The sequence below is a fragment of the Vitis vinifera genome, chromosome 2, assembly GCF_030704535.1.
Source record: "Vitis vinifera cultivar Pinot Noir 40024 chromosome 2, ASM3070453v1".
Taxonomy (NCBI): Eukaryota; Viridiplantae; Streptophyta; class Magnoliopsida; order Vitales; family Vitaceae; genus Vitis; species Vitis vinifera.
Window position 1 is genome coordinate 1514308 of NC_081806.1, and position 12501 is coordinate 1526808.

General features: G+C 37.0%; 1 protein-coding gene and 1 long non-coding RNA gene across 2 annotated transcripts; one reads left to right on the top strand and one right to left on the bottom strand.

Moving 5' to 3' along the window:
- The first annotated feature begins 3567 nt into the window (after positions 1-3567).
- LOC100246236 (cellulose synthase-like protein G3) lies at positions 3568-6795 on the top strand. Its single transcript, XM_059742578.1, has 6 exons — positions 3568-3674; positions 4581-4730; positions 4920-5045; positions 5153-5581; positions 5681-6028; positions 6105-6795. Exons 2-6 carry the CDS (start codon positions 4584-4586, stop codon positions 6645-6647), a joined length of 1593 nt encoding a protein of 530 aa, XP_059598561.1. The 5' UTR covers positions 3568-3674; positions 4581-4583; the 3' UTR covers positions 6648-6795.
- A 1744-nt stretch (positions 6796-8539) lies between these two features.
- Positions 8540-9525, bottom strand: LOC100251370 (uncharacterized). Its single transcript, XR_002031740.2, has 2 exons — positions 9093-9525; positions 8540-8997 (listed from the first exon to the last, which is right to left on the bottom strand). It is a non-coding gene; the product is annotated as an uncharacterized LOC100251370 (long non-coding RNA).
- Between the last annotated feature and the right edge of the window lie 2976 nt (positions 9526-12501).

Below are 12501 nucleotides of genomic sequence, written 5' to 3' on the forward strand. Positions count from 1 at the left end.
GCAATTCAGTTTCAAAAGCAGCCCGGACACTAATCCAGCTTGGCCACCTTGGTACACCTCCTCTGTTTGCTTCTTTGATTTGGGAATCTACTGTTTTGAATAGAATTTTCAAATCATTTTTCAACTAAACATTTCTATCTTTTTAAACTCCATCCTTAGACTTGTTAGGCACTAAAATCTTTATTTTTAACAAACTTTTTGTTGCCATCTTCCTTTCGGCATGCATTTTCACTATCTTCAACTATTTTCTTGATTATCTCGATTTTCAACAAGCATGAATACACTTCAAGATTCCAAATAATGGAATTCATAGAATCAATTCATCTAAAATCGAATTGGGCCTTGGTGGGGGCCCGACATTCTTGACATTTTTTTTATATTGATTTAAATGCGATGATTGCTTGATATTTGATTAATTTTGATTCTTATATGTGATATACATGAGTATGCTTTATACCTATTGTCAAGCTTTTTTTTTTTTTTTTTTTCTCCATGAATTGCTTAGCTTGCTACCAGGTACACTCTCTATCACCCACCTTCTAAATTCTGTGAATATGCTTGCCATTGTAAACTATATATATGTTTGATAGTACTTGGGTGTCTTGATATTTGTTTCATTGTTCGATTATTTCTGATGAAACGCATGTTGGGTGATATACTATTTGAACCGACTTTGATGTTTTGTGATAACGCTTAAAATGCAACTCAGGTACACACCCTTTGACTCTCTTTTATGATCATGATTTGACCTTCTGACTTAGTATGTTAATTCTAAAATTACCTTAGTCCACCTAGGTATCTTCAATCAATTAATTAATTGTTACATTCCCCTCAACTTAGTCATTAAAGACAGAGTTTAGGGCTTATTGGGGTGTTACCTCTTAGAGGTACCTTTCCAATAGGTAGCTTGATCCTCGGACCAAGACTCGGGTTTTTTAAGACTTACTTTTCTAAAACTATGGAGTCACGTTTTTACAGTTTTCTTTTTTGTTTTATTTTCCCTTGTAAAATAAAATAAGTGATGACTCCAACTTTTCCAAAACTAATTTTTCACTAATAAAAATGAGTCTTGCCATTAAGTGGGGACACACGTGAAAAATATGGTTCCACAATGTCCTATGTGATAGTTGTTGTTTCTTTAGACTCATACCATTTCATTTGAATTATGCATGTACAATGTGTATTAGGATACACTATCATTATTATTTGTCATTATACTTGTTCTAACCCACGCTAGCATTTTTGAAAGCACCTTATAAATTATGCATGTTGTCCAGGTACGCCTTTCCCATTTTTTATCCTTTTAGTTCTATAAATAGATATATTTTTTGTGTAAAATACCCTCATGTTTGATTGTGTTTTGAATTGCTTTGACTAGTGTTTGGTTTCTTGAATACAATAGAATGCATGTTGTATGTTATATATCTTGTTGCTTGGACTAACTTTGATGTCTCATGATAGTGCTTAAGAAACAATCCATGTGTGCACCCTAACTCTTCTTTATGATTACGATTTGACTTTTTTGTTTGGCATAATAGAGTTTTAAAATCACTTTAACTTACCTAGGTATCCTCAATCAACCAACTAATTGTTATACTTTCCTCAACTTAACTAATAGACACCTTTTTAGGGCTTAGAGAGGTGTTACCTCTTTGAGATAACTTCCTGATAGGTAACTTGATCCCATGATCTAAATTCGGTTTTTTCAAAGATATGTTTTTCCAAAATTCAAGGAGTCATTTTTCTTAAGGTTTTAGTTTCTCATTTTATTTTCCCTATAAAAAATTAAAAATAAGTGGCGACTCCAGTTTTTCATAAAATACAGTTTTTCATATTAAAAAACGAGTCTCGCCGATGAGTGGGGATGCACATGAAAAATGTGGGTCCGCACTAGGTTTGCCACCCTTTTGCTACCTTACTACAAGAAGAACAAGATTGTAGAGAAGTGTTCAGAGGTATATTTTAGATCTAATCTCTCGTGGTTTTCTAAGATTGATCAAATTAAGGTAACATAATTTTTTCAGGGCCTACACCAACATCAATCAAATTTAATTTTTTTTTTCATATTTAATTAACCAAATTATTTCTTTGTACAAAATACATGTAATCATGTTATATATTTATGTGGAGAACAAAAAACAAAGGGTTCCTCTTTCATTCAAACGAGATAGTGTTGCAAATGATGTATCAGAATATGAGAGATAGGATGGAGAATGTTGTCCACAAAAGGAGCATTTGCCATGATTATATCACTAATGGAGGAGAAGGTGAAGCTTTCAACAGATGGACAAATGGATTTACTCCTCAAAATCAACCTTCAGTTATTCAAGTTTGCTTCCTACTCCCCAAAAATTCTAAAAGCATATGTAACAATAAAAATATCAGTAACTACGGATATACTATACTTAAATTTTATGGATATATTTAATATATCGGGGAAATATTGTGGATATTTTGACACAAAATATAGATGGATGAAAATTCATAAAAATATTAGAAAAAACTCAAAAAATGATATATATATATATATATATATATGTATATGTATATATATATATATAAGATATATGATAAACTAAAATATATGTAATATGCATCTTATGATTCGAAGACCAACATAGCTTTACTAGCAAGTGAATTAAATTCCATGCAGCATACCACTGTTCAAGTCTTGGTGGTGTGCTTTGGCTTTATTATTTTTCTAATCTTTGTAAGTGAATCCCACATCTGAAATGGGAAGCAGAATGAAGCTATATTTAAGAAGGGATGCTCCCATCATGTGCACTGTTGAGGTGTGGATTGAGCTGCAGCAAGGATGCATGCTTTTGAGCATATGTAAACAAGCACAATAATGTAGCTTCTTTAGGTGTTGTCACATGTCATGATTTGGCCCACTTTAAGTGGGGTTCAGTAAATATTGCCCACTAGTTAACGATAAGAAGTACCACAACACCTGTAGGGTTCTAGTAATTATATTGCCCGCTAGTTAAAGATAAGTAACACAAATTAGTGATTAATCACCACTACTGACAGCTATCACTTTGCCCCACCATTTCAAAGCTGGTGCACGTCCTTGCAAGCCCACTAATGGCTCTAACCGATCAGAGCCAAGGCCTTCCTCTTCACACACGGGCGTTACTGCATCGCACCAGCGCAAACCGAGTATTTGCAGTCCTCTACTTGTGTGCCATCTTAGCTCTGTTGTATCATCACTACCTTGCTCTACTTAACTCCACCACCATAGTCTCCTTCCTCATTCTTCTCGCTGATGCAGTGCTGGCTTTCATGTGGGTAACCGCACAGGCCTTTCGGATGTGTCCAACCCAACGTCAGGTTTTCATCGAACACCTTCAACATATGCATGTTGCCGAGGAGAGTGATTATCCGGCACTGGATGTGTTTATCTGCACTGCTGATCCATACAAGGAACCACCTATAGGTGTGGTGAACACTGCTCTATCTGTGATGGCGTACGATTATCCAGTAGAGAAATTGTCAGTATATGTATCAGATGATGGAGGTTCGCAGCTGACCCTCTTTGCTTTCATGGAGGCTGCTAGGTTTGCAACCCATTGGCTACCTTTTTGTCGGAAGAACAAGATTTTAGAGGGTGTCCCGAGGCCTGCTTAGGGTCCAAGCCCTCATCAAGGCTCCCTGAGGCTGATCAGATTAAGGTAATTAACTTTAGAGATTCAATGATATGTGATAAAATTTTCATGATTAGGATCAAATATAATGTCTAGTGGAAGAAGGGAATACATTTAATCTCATCAGCTTGAACAACACTCCAAATTAACATGACTCATAATTTGCATATTAATTGGTATTTTCTTCTACAATTCTCGTGACTTGATTTCTATTTGGAGTTAGTTTTTACTTTTTAGCAAATACAAGCAGAGTCTTCAATTCATACTATTCAGCAATTAACCGAAGGTTTACACATTCAATTATCTGATCAGTATAGGCAAACCACAAAAAAGTCCACTTGATGAATCTTCACAATTGGAGTTATCACCTTCTTCTACACATATCTTTAAGCTTCACCTATTTTTCAAAACTGAAATCAGTAAATTACCAAGATAATATTGTTTTATGTTGGAATTTGGAAGCATCCTAATTGGACTTCTCTCTTGGAGGATATCATAACCACGTTCAGAGAAGTCAGACCCATATGCTGTGCGTTGAGATCTTGCTAGACCAAGTGACATGGTGGTTCCCACCTTCAACGGAAAATAAAATATTGTTTTAGTGATAAAAATAATAGAGATTAGTTGAAACATTACCATAGCTGAGATAACCTTGAATTAATTCCACCCTTATTATTTTTAAATCCTAATATGACTTGCTTGTTTCTTGCTCCTCGCATATTCGATACAGTTTCCTTTCACCAACGCTGACGTAATCTTTTCATGATCCTTCATATCTGGAACCACCAACATTTGACTAACGTTACCTACTATATTATACACTGTTGCAAATTATTCTACAACATTTGTAATTAGGATATATAAATAATTAATCATATATAGTAATGTTTAGAGGTTAATAATAATCAAAATCATTCCTGAATTATGATGCAGCTGATGTACGAGAACATGAGAGTTAGGGTGGAGACTGTGGTTAAGAGTGGGATAATTAGCCATGATTATATCAATAGCAAGCAGGAATTGGAAGCTTTCAGCAGATGGACTGATGGATTTACATCTCAGAATCATCCTGCAGTGATTCAGGTTTATTATATTAATGAAACTTTAATATATATATATATATATATATATATATATATATATATATATAAAATGAAAAATTCTGGGTGTGCTCCGCAACGTGGGGCAATAGATTTAACTAGAAAAAAGGAGGCCTTTAATGGAGGCAAAAGATTTTTAACACTAATATGGTGGGGCATGCATTGACAACAGGTTTTGTTAGAGTGTGGTCAAGATGAGGATGTCATGGGCCATACGATGCCCAACCTTGTTTATGTATCCAGAGGGAAAAGCATCAAGTTACCCCACAATTTCAAGGCTGGTGCTCTTAATGCACTGGTAAGCTCACTAATGGCCATCGAGCTTTATGATTGATCTTTCAAAATAAGTGGCCCGCACAACCATGGGTTTATAAATATAAATACTTTTGTTTATATGTTTTGAAGCTTCGTGTATCAGCCACCATGACTAATGCACCAGTGATCCTGCCCCTAGATAGCGATATGTATTCCAATGATCCACAGACACCTCTTCGTGCGCTGTGTTATATCTTAGACCCCTCTATGGATCCCAAACTTGCGTATGTTCAGTTTCCTCAGATCTTCTATGGGATCAACAAGAATGATATTTATGGTGGTGAAGCCAGGCATGGAATGCTAATTCATCCCGCGGGAATGGATGGACTGAAAGGCCCTATGTATCTAGGTACAGGAGGGTTTTTCCAGAGAAAAGTTTTCTTTGGGGGCCCATTAGAAACCTCTGAACTGACCCAGGATCACATAGCGAGCAAGTCGATCAAGTCCAGGGAAATTTTAGCATCCGCCCACCATGTTGCAGACTGCAATTTTGAGAGCCAGACCCAATGGGGCACCAAGGTAGGCTTGGTTACTACTAGGATATAGAATTAAAGATGACAGTTTTGAGATGCTTCTTGTTTATTTAAAGGGAACATTGCCACTTTCTATAATGTGCAGGTCGGCTTTAGGTATGGATCACTGGCTGAGGACTTCTACACTAGCTATATGCTTCAATGTGAGGGATGGAAGTCCATTTTTTGCCATCCTACAAGGCCTGCGTTTCTGGGAAATTCACCCATCAATTTGCATGACTTTCTGAATCAAACCAGGCTATGGTCAATCGGCCTCCTTGAAGTGGCCTTCTGCAAATATAGCCCAATCACATATGGCACCCGCACCATAAACCTTCTCAGTGGCCTATGTTTTGCTTACTATTCCTTATGGCCCATTTGGTCAATTCCCATTGCGATCTATGCCTTTCTCCCCCAGCTAGCTCTGCTTAAGCATGTCTCGATCTTCCCAAAGGTATGCCCTTTTACTAGAATAATGGTTAATAATAATAATATTGATATTTACTGAAAAAAATTGAATGGTTTTGCAGATGTCAGATCCCTGGTTTTTTGTGTATATATTCTGTTTTCTTGGAGCTTACGGACAAGATTATCTCGAGTTAATAATATCTGGGGGCACAACTCAAAGGTGGTGGAACAATCAGAGAGCATGGATGATGAGGGGGCTCTCGAGTTACTCAATTGGGTCGGTTGAATACATCCTCAAGTCTATTGGCATTTCCACATTCCAATTCAGTGTGACAAGCAAGGCTGTGGGAGAGGAACAAAGCAAGCGATACAAGAAAGGGATGTTCGAGTTTGGAGTCGTATCACCCTTATTCTTGCCACTAACAACAGCAGCAATAATCAACTTGGTCTCATTCCTATGGGCCATTGCACAAGTCTTCGGGCAAGGAAGCATTGAAGGTCTACTTCTGCAGATTTTGTTAGTTGGTTTTGCAATGGTGAACTGTTGGCCCATATATGAAGCCATGGTGTTGAGGGCTGATGAAGGAAAGATGCCAGTGAAGATCACATTGATCTCAATTGTCCTTGCATGGGCTCTTTACTTGGTATCTTCCATAGCATTTTAAGATATGGTGACTGTAATTTTCTCACTGTTTCTTTAATCATTTCCTTGGTACCATAATGTATGATTAAAGATCTTGTTTTAAGATCACTAATTGCTCAGTAATTCAAATCATCAAAATGAAAGTCATCTAATAAATGAAGCTTTCTTTTCATGTATTTTAAGGTAGTTCAGACAGATATGGAATTTTAAGGTAGTTCAGCAGAATACCACAGCCAAGAAACAATTAATCCACTGCCTGATAAAAAATTTATAGTCCAGAAATAATTCCATATTTCCTCTGGTGTATACACTCTCAATCTCAACCATTGCTTGAATATATAGGCGATGTTGGAAAAGAGTAGATTCGATGAGATATTACTGCATGCTTAGAGATTTGCTAGCTGTTTTTTTCACGTAAATATACAATGATCACCATCTCCTGTGAATTTGGAATGTTTGGTTGTAGGTTCGCTGAGTGGTTATTTAGTTCCTATTATTGTGTCTTGTATTTCCTATAAGACTTGTTTAAAGAATTTTGAGAGTGAATCAATTCGTAAGAATTTTTTCTCCAAATATTTCTGATGTTTCACCTGGCCAAGGTAAGCTCAGTAGCTACTAGCTAGTGTATTGTGTACATTCATCACATCAAGATGGAAAAACAAACTAGACAGAATCAAAAGAGAATACGGTTACTCTTCCTTTATTTCTCAAAGTACAGAGAATTTAGGCTAAAGCTCCTACAGAGAATGCAACATGTTTTTATAATAGATGTCACTACAAGAAGGTAGGTTTATGGCCACGGCTGGCACCCTGCAGCTATGGAAGGTGCAGATAAATGTTGTAGCTGCGGCCACATATAAAAGCATGGCTATAAGTCTGAAACTATGGCTGCGGCTGCACTTTTGCTGGACTTAATATGGTGTATAGTTGCCAGAAGTGGCCACAACGATAGCGTACAGCATGCTGCTACAGGTGCCAGCTACTTGTGGCCGCGACCAGATGCCCTGATTGATAGATGCTTCTGTTCTAGCACTACTATGTATGTCCAGCTGGCTGTATATTTTATGGACCATCACTTTTTAAATTTTTTTTTTATCCAAACAACTTTCCATGGTGGAGACTAATTTGATTTGGGAACTATATGTAAAATTAATTATTAAAAGTATATGTAAATCAACATATTAAAAGTGTATATATATATGCCTTGGTTATATATATATAACCAAGGCCGCAATTCCTGTTACATGCGGACAAGCCATAGAAGTTCCAGAGAGAATGTTGAAATGCATTTTCTCAAGTGCTGAAGACTAGGCTGCAAGGATATTCAATCCAGGAGCTGTGACATCAGGCTACAAAGAAAAATAATCAGAAATGAAGCATGAGTACAATTAAAAACAAGTAATTAAAGGAGCAGCCCGCATAAAATTTGATGCTCTTTAGTAGGAATTTACCTTCAAAATTTCTGGGATTAAGGTATTGGGACTTTTTGAAGAAAATGCTGCAACTCGAGGAGCAGGATGAGACCCCAATACAGTTTTTGAAGGGAAAATTCTAGAAACCGGTTTTCTGTTCATGTAAATGGAATAGGCTTAAATGAGAAATACAAAGTAATTCAATTATCTCATACTGAATCTTCATCATCAGAGAGTAGAAAATAACCGTGTATGATTAATATAGGATAGAATCCTGTCACCCATGCCCCTTCCAACAATAGCTGCAGGGATCACAAAAGGAATGGTAACATCTTTATCTACTTCATCTATAAGAATCATCCCAACTCCACCAGCTTCTCTGACTACTGCACTCTTTGCCAGCTTGGAATCTGTTGAACTCTCAGCATGTTGGCATACCAAAATCTCTGTCTGGCTTTAGTATTATTCAAGGAACTCTCCAAACAGTAGCGAGAGGAACAAGTAAACAAGAAAACATAACTTGAGATTTTTCATTTATGCATTAATATCTAAGACCATACTTATTGTCAGGTACCTTCTGCTTCACCTGGATTGGTAGGGAGTGAAGTATCCTGCATAGGATTCTGAAGCAGAGATGATGCTTGTGGAGGCATTCATTTCAAACAGACTCAAACTTCACCCTATTCAATGACCAAGAGGTGTTTTAAGAGCCTGAGAATAATGTATAAATCTACAGACATTAACCAGGAAATAGCATTGCTGTGAAATTAGCACATCTCCTAATACGATATCAGATATAAAATCCCTATCTGTTCAACTAGCAGCAACAGTGATCATCCATGGAGCAAGGTTTGTTGCTGAACCTTGATTTCCTTCATTTCCAACAGAAGCAACTACCACTACCCCATGGCTAGCAGCATGCAATGACCCCAAGGAGATGGCATCATTAAAATAATCTCCCTGAGGAGCTTAAGGACCTAAGGACAGAGACAAGATATGAATGCCAACTCTAATTGCATCATCAAAGGCAGCTAGTAAGTCCACATCGTAGCAACCTGAGTCCCAACAAGTCTTGTACACTGCAATCCTTGCCATTGGAGCACTTCCTCTAGAACCTCCAGCTGCCAAGCCCTTATAATTCATTTTGTCATATACCGGCCTGCAGCTGTTGAGGCTGTGTGGCTGCCATGACCAGAACTGTCCCTAGGGGATTTGAATGACACAGACGTTATCGGATCTTCTTCAGCTTCATAGCCACTCAAATAATATCTGGCTCCAATCACTTTCCTATATCGTAATTTAAAAAAAAAAAAAAGTGAGGATCCCTCTGTCAATAAATTTCCATCAAATGATCTTACTAAATAAGGTGTTACTATTATAAAAACTGTTGCAAGATGATGCATTAAATGCTTCTCCTGATTGGCATTGTCCATTCCACCCAGCTGGTACTGAAGGCATTGTCCATTCCTCCTAAATATTTTATCAAAGGAAACAATAATTAGTTTGAACAGTGCCACAATCAAGTCAAGAAAGATTTGAAGTTTGAACAATACCACAATCAAGTCAAGAAAGATTTAAACATGCTCTTTGGATGAAATGCAGGTGATCATTCAACCACTGCATCACAACTCAAACAAGACATGCATAGAAAACAAATTCAATTTCAGCAATATAGGGCATAGATATTGATCATTGTTGAGAAACCCATATAGTTGCTAAATGTACATACAGCCATCTAATTTTAAAGGCTAGTTTGGCCCTATTTGAATAAGTTTTGGATTGTGCACCATACCTAGAAGCCATACTCTCTCTGGATTGTGCACCATGTTTTATTATGACATCCTCTTCTTGTTCAAGTATTTGGAAAAGCAAGTCCTGGATTTTTCCTCCCTACAAATAGAGAAGCATTTAAATTTTAAAATAAACCCCAAAAGCAGGGAAGGATTTTGTCCCTGTATAATGTGACAGAAACCTATACTATAAGTAGGCAGACAACATTTCAGACTTTAAATGGCTACAATTACCAGATGGTGATGAAAAATAAGCAGGAAATATCAGTCTGGTGGCTTATGTTTCTCTCTGAACATATTTTTAGGAGAAAAAACTGTTAAATAGATGTAAAACCATAAATAAGGGTTTTAAACCAATGATTACAGCAACTAGAGTCAATTCCCATGTAAGTTCATAACTAAACACTGCGTTCAGAAATGAATCACCATCCATATTCAGCATCAACCATAATCATCTATGCTTCAAAATTAAAGGCATCAAGTAGTAGAAGAAAAGTACCCACTCATAAGGATCACAAAGGATGTGCTACAGGCTGGTTAATAAAACAAACCTTGACCGCGTATTTTCTTTCACAAAACTGCTTGCTGTCTCCTGTAAAATCTTGGGAGAGAAACTCAGGTTAATTTTTCCATATTTTTAAGAATGTTTCTACAGAGTCCCACAAAATTGTGACAAGTAACTACAACCCTACGTCAAAATCTTTTGACCTGCATTATTAATCAAGATCACCATTCTTGATAAGCTCCCAGTTCTGTGCTAAATTTCCACAATATTTTGAATCAAATTTTTGTAAATATAATTTGCAATCTGAATATCAAACAAAAGTACATATTTAATGCATAGATATTAAAAACCTTTAAATCAACCTCCTTAGCCATTTCTGTATATCATCATAAAGTCATCCTTCCTATAATAAGGAGGCTGCTAGAAATAGCATAAAGGCAATTCCTCACTTATAATCTCTTTTCGCAATGCAACAAATAAGTCTAACAGTTTCTTTATGCTTGCTAAGACTAGAGTTAATACCTCAAGTGGGACAAATTGCAAATTGAAGAATTTTGAAGATATATCTTCCGAAGTTTCCTTTTGCCTCTCTTTCCGCTCCTCCCAAAGGTAACTGCAATTTCAAGGCAAAAGGAGTGATAGAAATCTAGAGAGCCCAAAAGCAAATGCAATAGCAAATAAGCAGGCTTCCCAAACTAAAATAGCAAAAACAGAGTAACCTAGAATTCAAATTGTTAGAGAAAATTTAAAAATTTAGCCCGTGTAAATGAAAAAAGAAGTACCAGAGTAGCGACAATGGCCATTTTGTGAAGAGTGGTCACCACATGAATATGCAATCTGCTACTGAAATGGTAGCACAAAAATTCCTAACAAATGATTTTTTAAACAAGAGATTAAAAATCAAAAAGAAAAATTAACAACCATTGCTAATGGATTTGAATAGAAACAAATCCATCTTATTTTCGATTTTGATGCAATGGAGAGGTGGAAGGAAAAGGGAAAACGGGAGAAGAAAAAAATGATTCAAAAATGGGATTTTAGAATCTAACATGGGAGAGAAATTTGTTTTACCTTAATTTGAAGGTGTGGGATCGTTGGAGTCGAGGGCTACTGAAGTGGGATTTCAGAGAGAACTGTTGAAGGAGAAGGGGATATTAGAGCTTCTTGTCATGGATTTAGTTTTTTCTTAAGCTTGTGTGGCACTTATACAAGCCAAGACACTTGATCTAAGTCAGTCTTACTTCTTATGCTTATCTGTTAGACTAAGATGCACACGACTTAGAAGCTTTAGAAGGCGTAGTAGGCAACTCGTAAAGAATTAAAGCTTTTATTGCTCAAAGAAAGCTTTACAAGTGCTTGAAAACTCACTTGCTTGGTTAAGAAGTGATTTAGGTGGTGCCTTGGCCAAATGAGGTCTTAACCTATTTATAGGCACCTTAAAAAGTCTCTAGAACCTTGGAGGATTCCTTACAAATCAAGAATAATCTAGAAGCTCCTACACTAGTCAATGTACAAGGTTGTGTACAAGAAGACTTTGGAAGACTCTAGAACACCCCACACTATTCCAATGGTTTCTTATCTAAGTGTAAAGATGTGTAGGCATCTCTAGCCTTCTCTAGAAGCTTCCACATTCTTCCACCTTGTAGCTAAGTGAAGATGGTTTTAGGGGTCTTTAGAAGCTTCCTGCCCTATATATAAGCCTATGGGGAAGGGTCATTTAAAGCATCTTGTTACACTTTCCCTTACCCATGCCGTCGATGTCTCTGTTGTCACCTCAACTTGAAACTTCTCAATGTGTTTCCAGAACTTTCTTAAGGCATCCACGTGTTCCTAGCTTGCTTGTCATTTAGTTAGTCATTTCCATCGCACTAGATGCTTTATCACATGAGGGACCCCTTGTCTCTTGGTGACCACCCATTTAGCCAGGATATCCTTCACCTCCTTTTCCTGTGAAGCCCCAAACGGATGTAGACACTTACGCCTTTGATGCTTAGAGCGCTATTTTTTCTTGCCCATCGAGTTCACCTTTCCCTTAGTGACCTTATCCATGTGTGGGTGAGCTACCTCAGCTTGCACTTTCTTTGCCTCATTTACTTGTACCCCTAATAGTAAGGAGGTCTTAAGCATACTAGGCTTTGGGTTGACTTGGAGGGCACCTAGTAGCTATAT

Coding starts and splice junctions, on each gene's coding strand:
- LOC100246236 (XM_059742578.1), top strand. CDS start 4,584: ATGTACGAGAACATGAGAGTTAGGGTGGAGACTGTGGTTAAGAGTGGG. Junction 4,731..4,919: donor ATCATCCTGCAGTGATTCAG/GTTTATTATATT, acceptor CATTGACAACAG/GTTTTGTTAGAGTGTGGTCA. Junction 5,582..5,680: donor AGACCCAATGGGGCACCAAG/GTAGGCTTGGTT, acceptor TATAATGTGCAG/GTCGGCTTTAGGTATGGATC.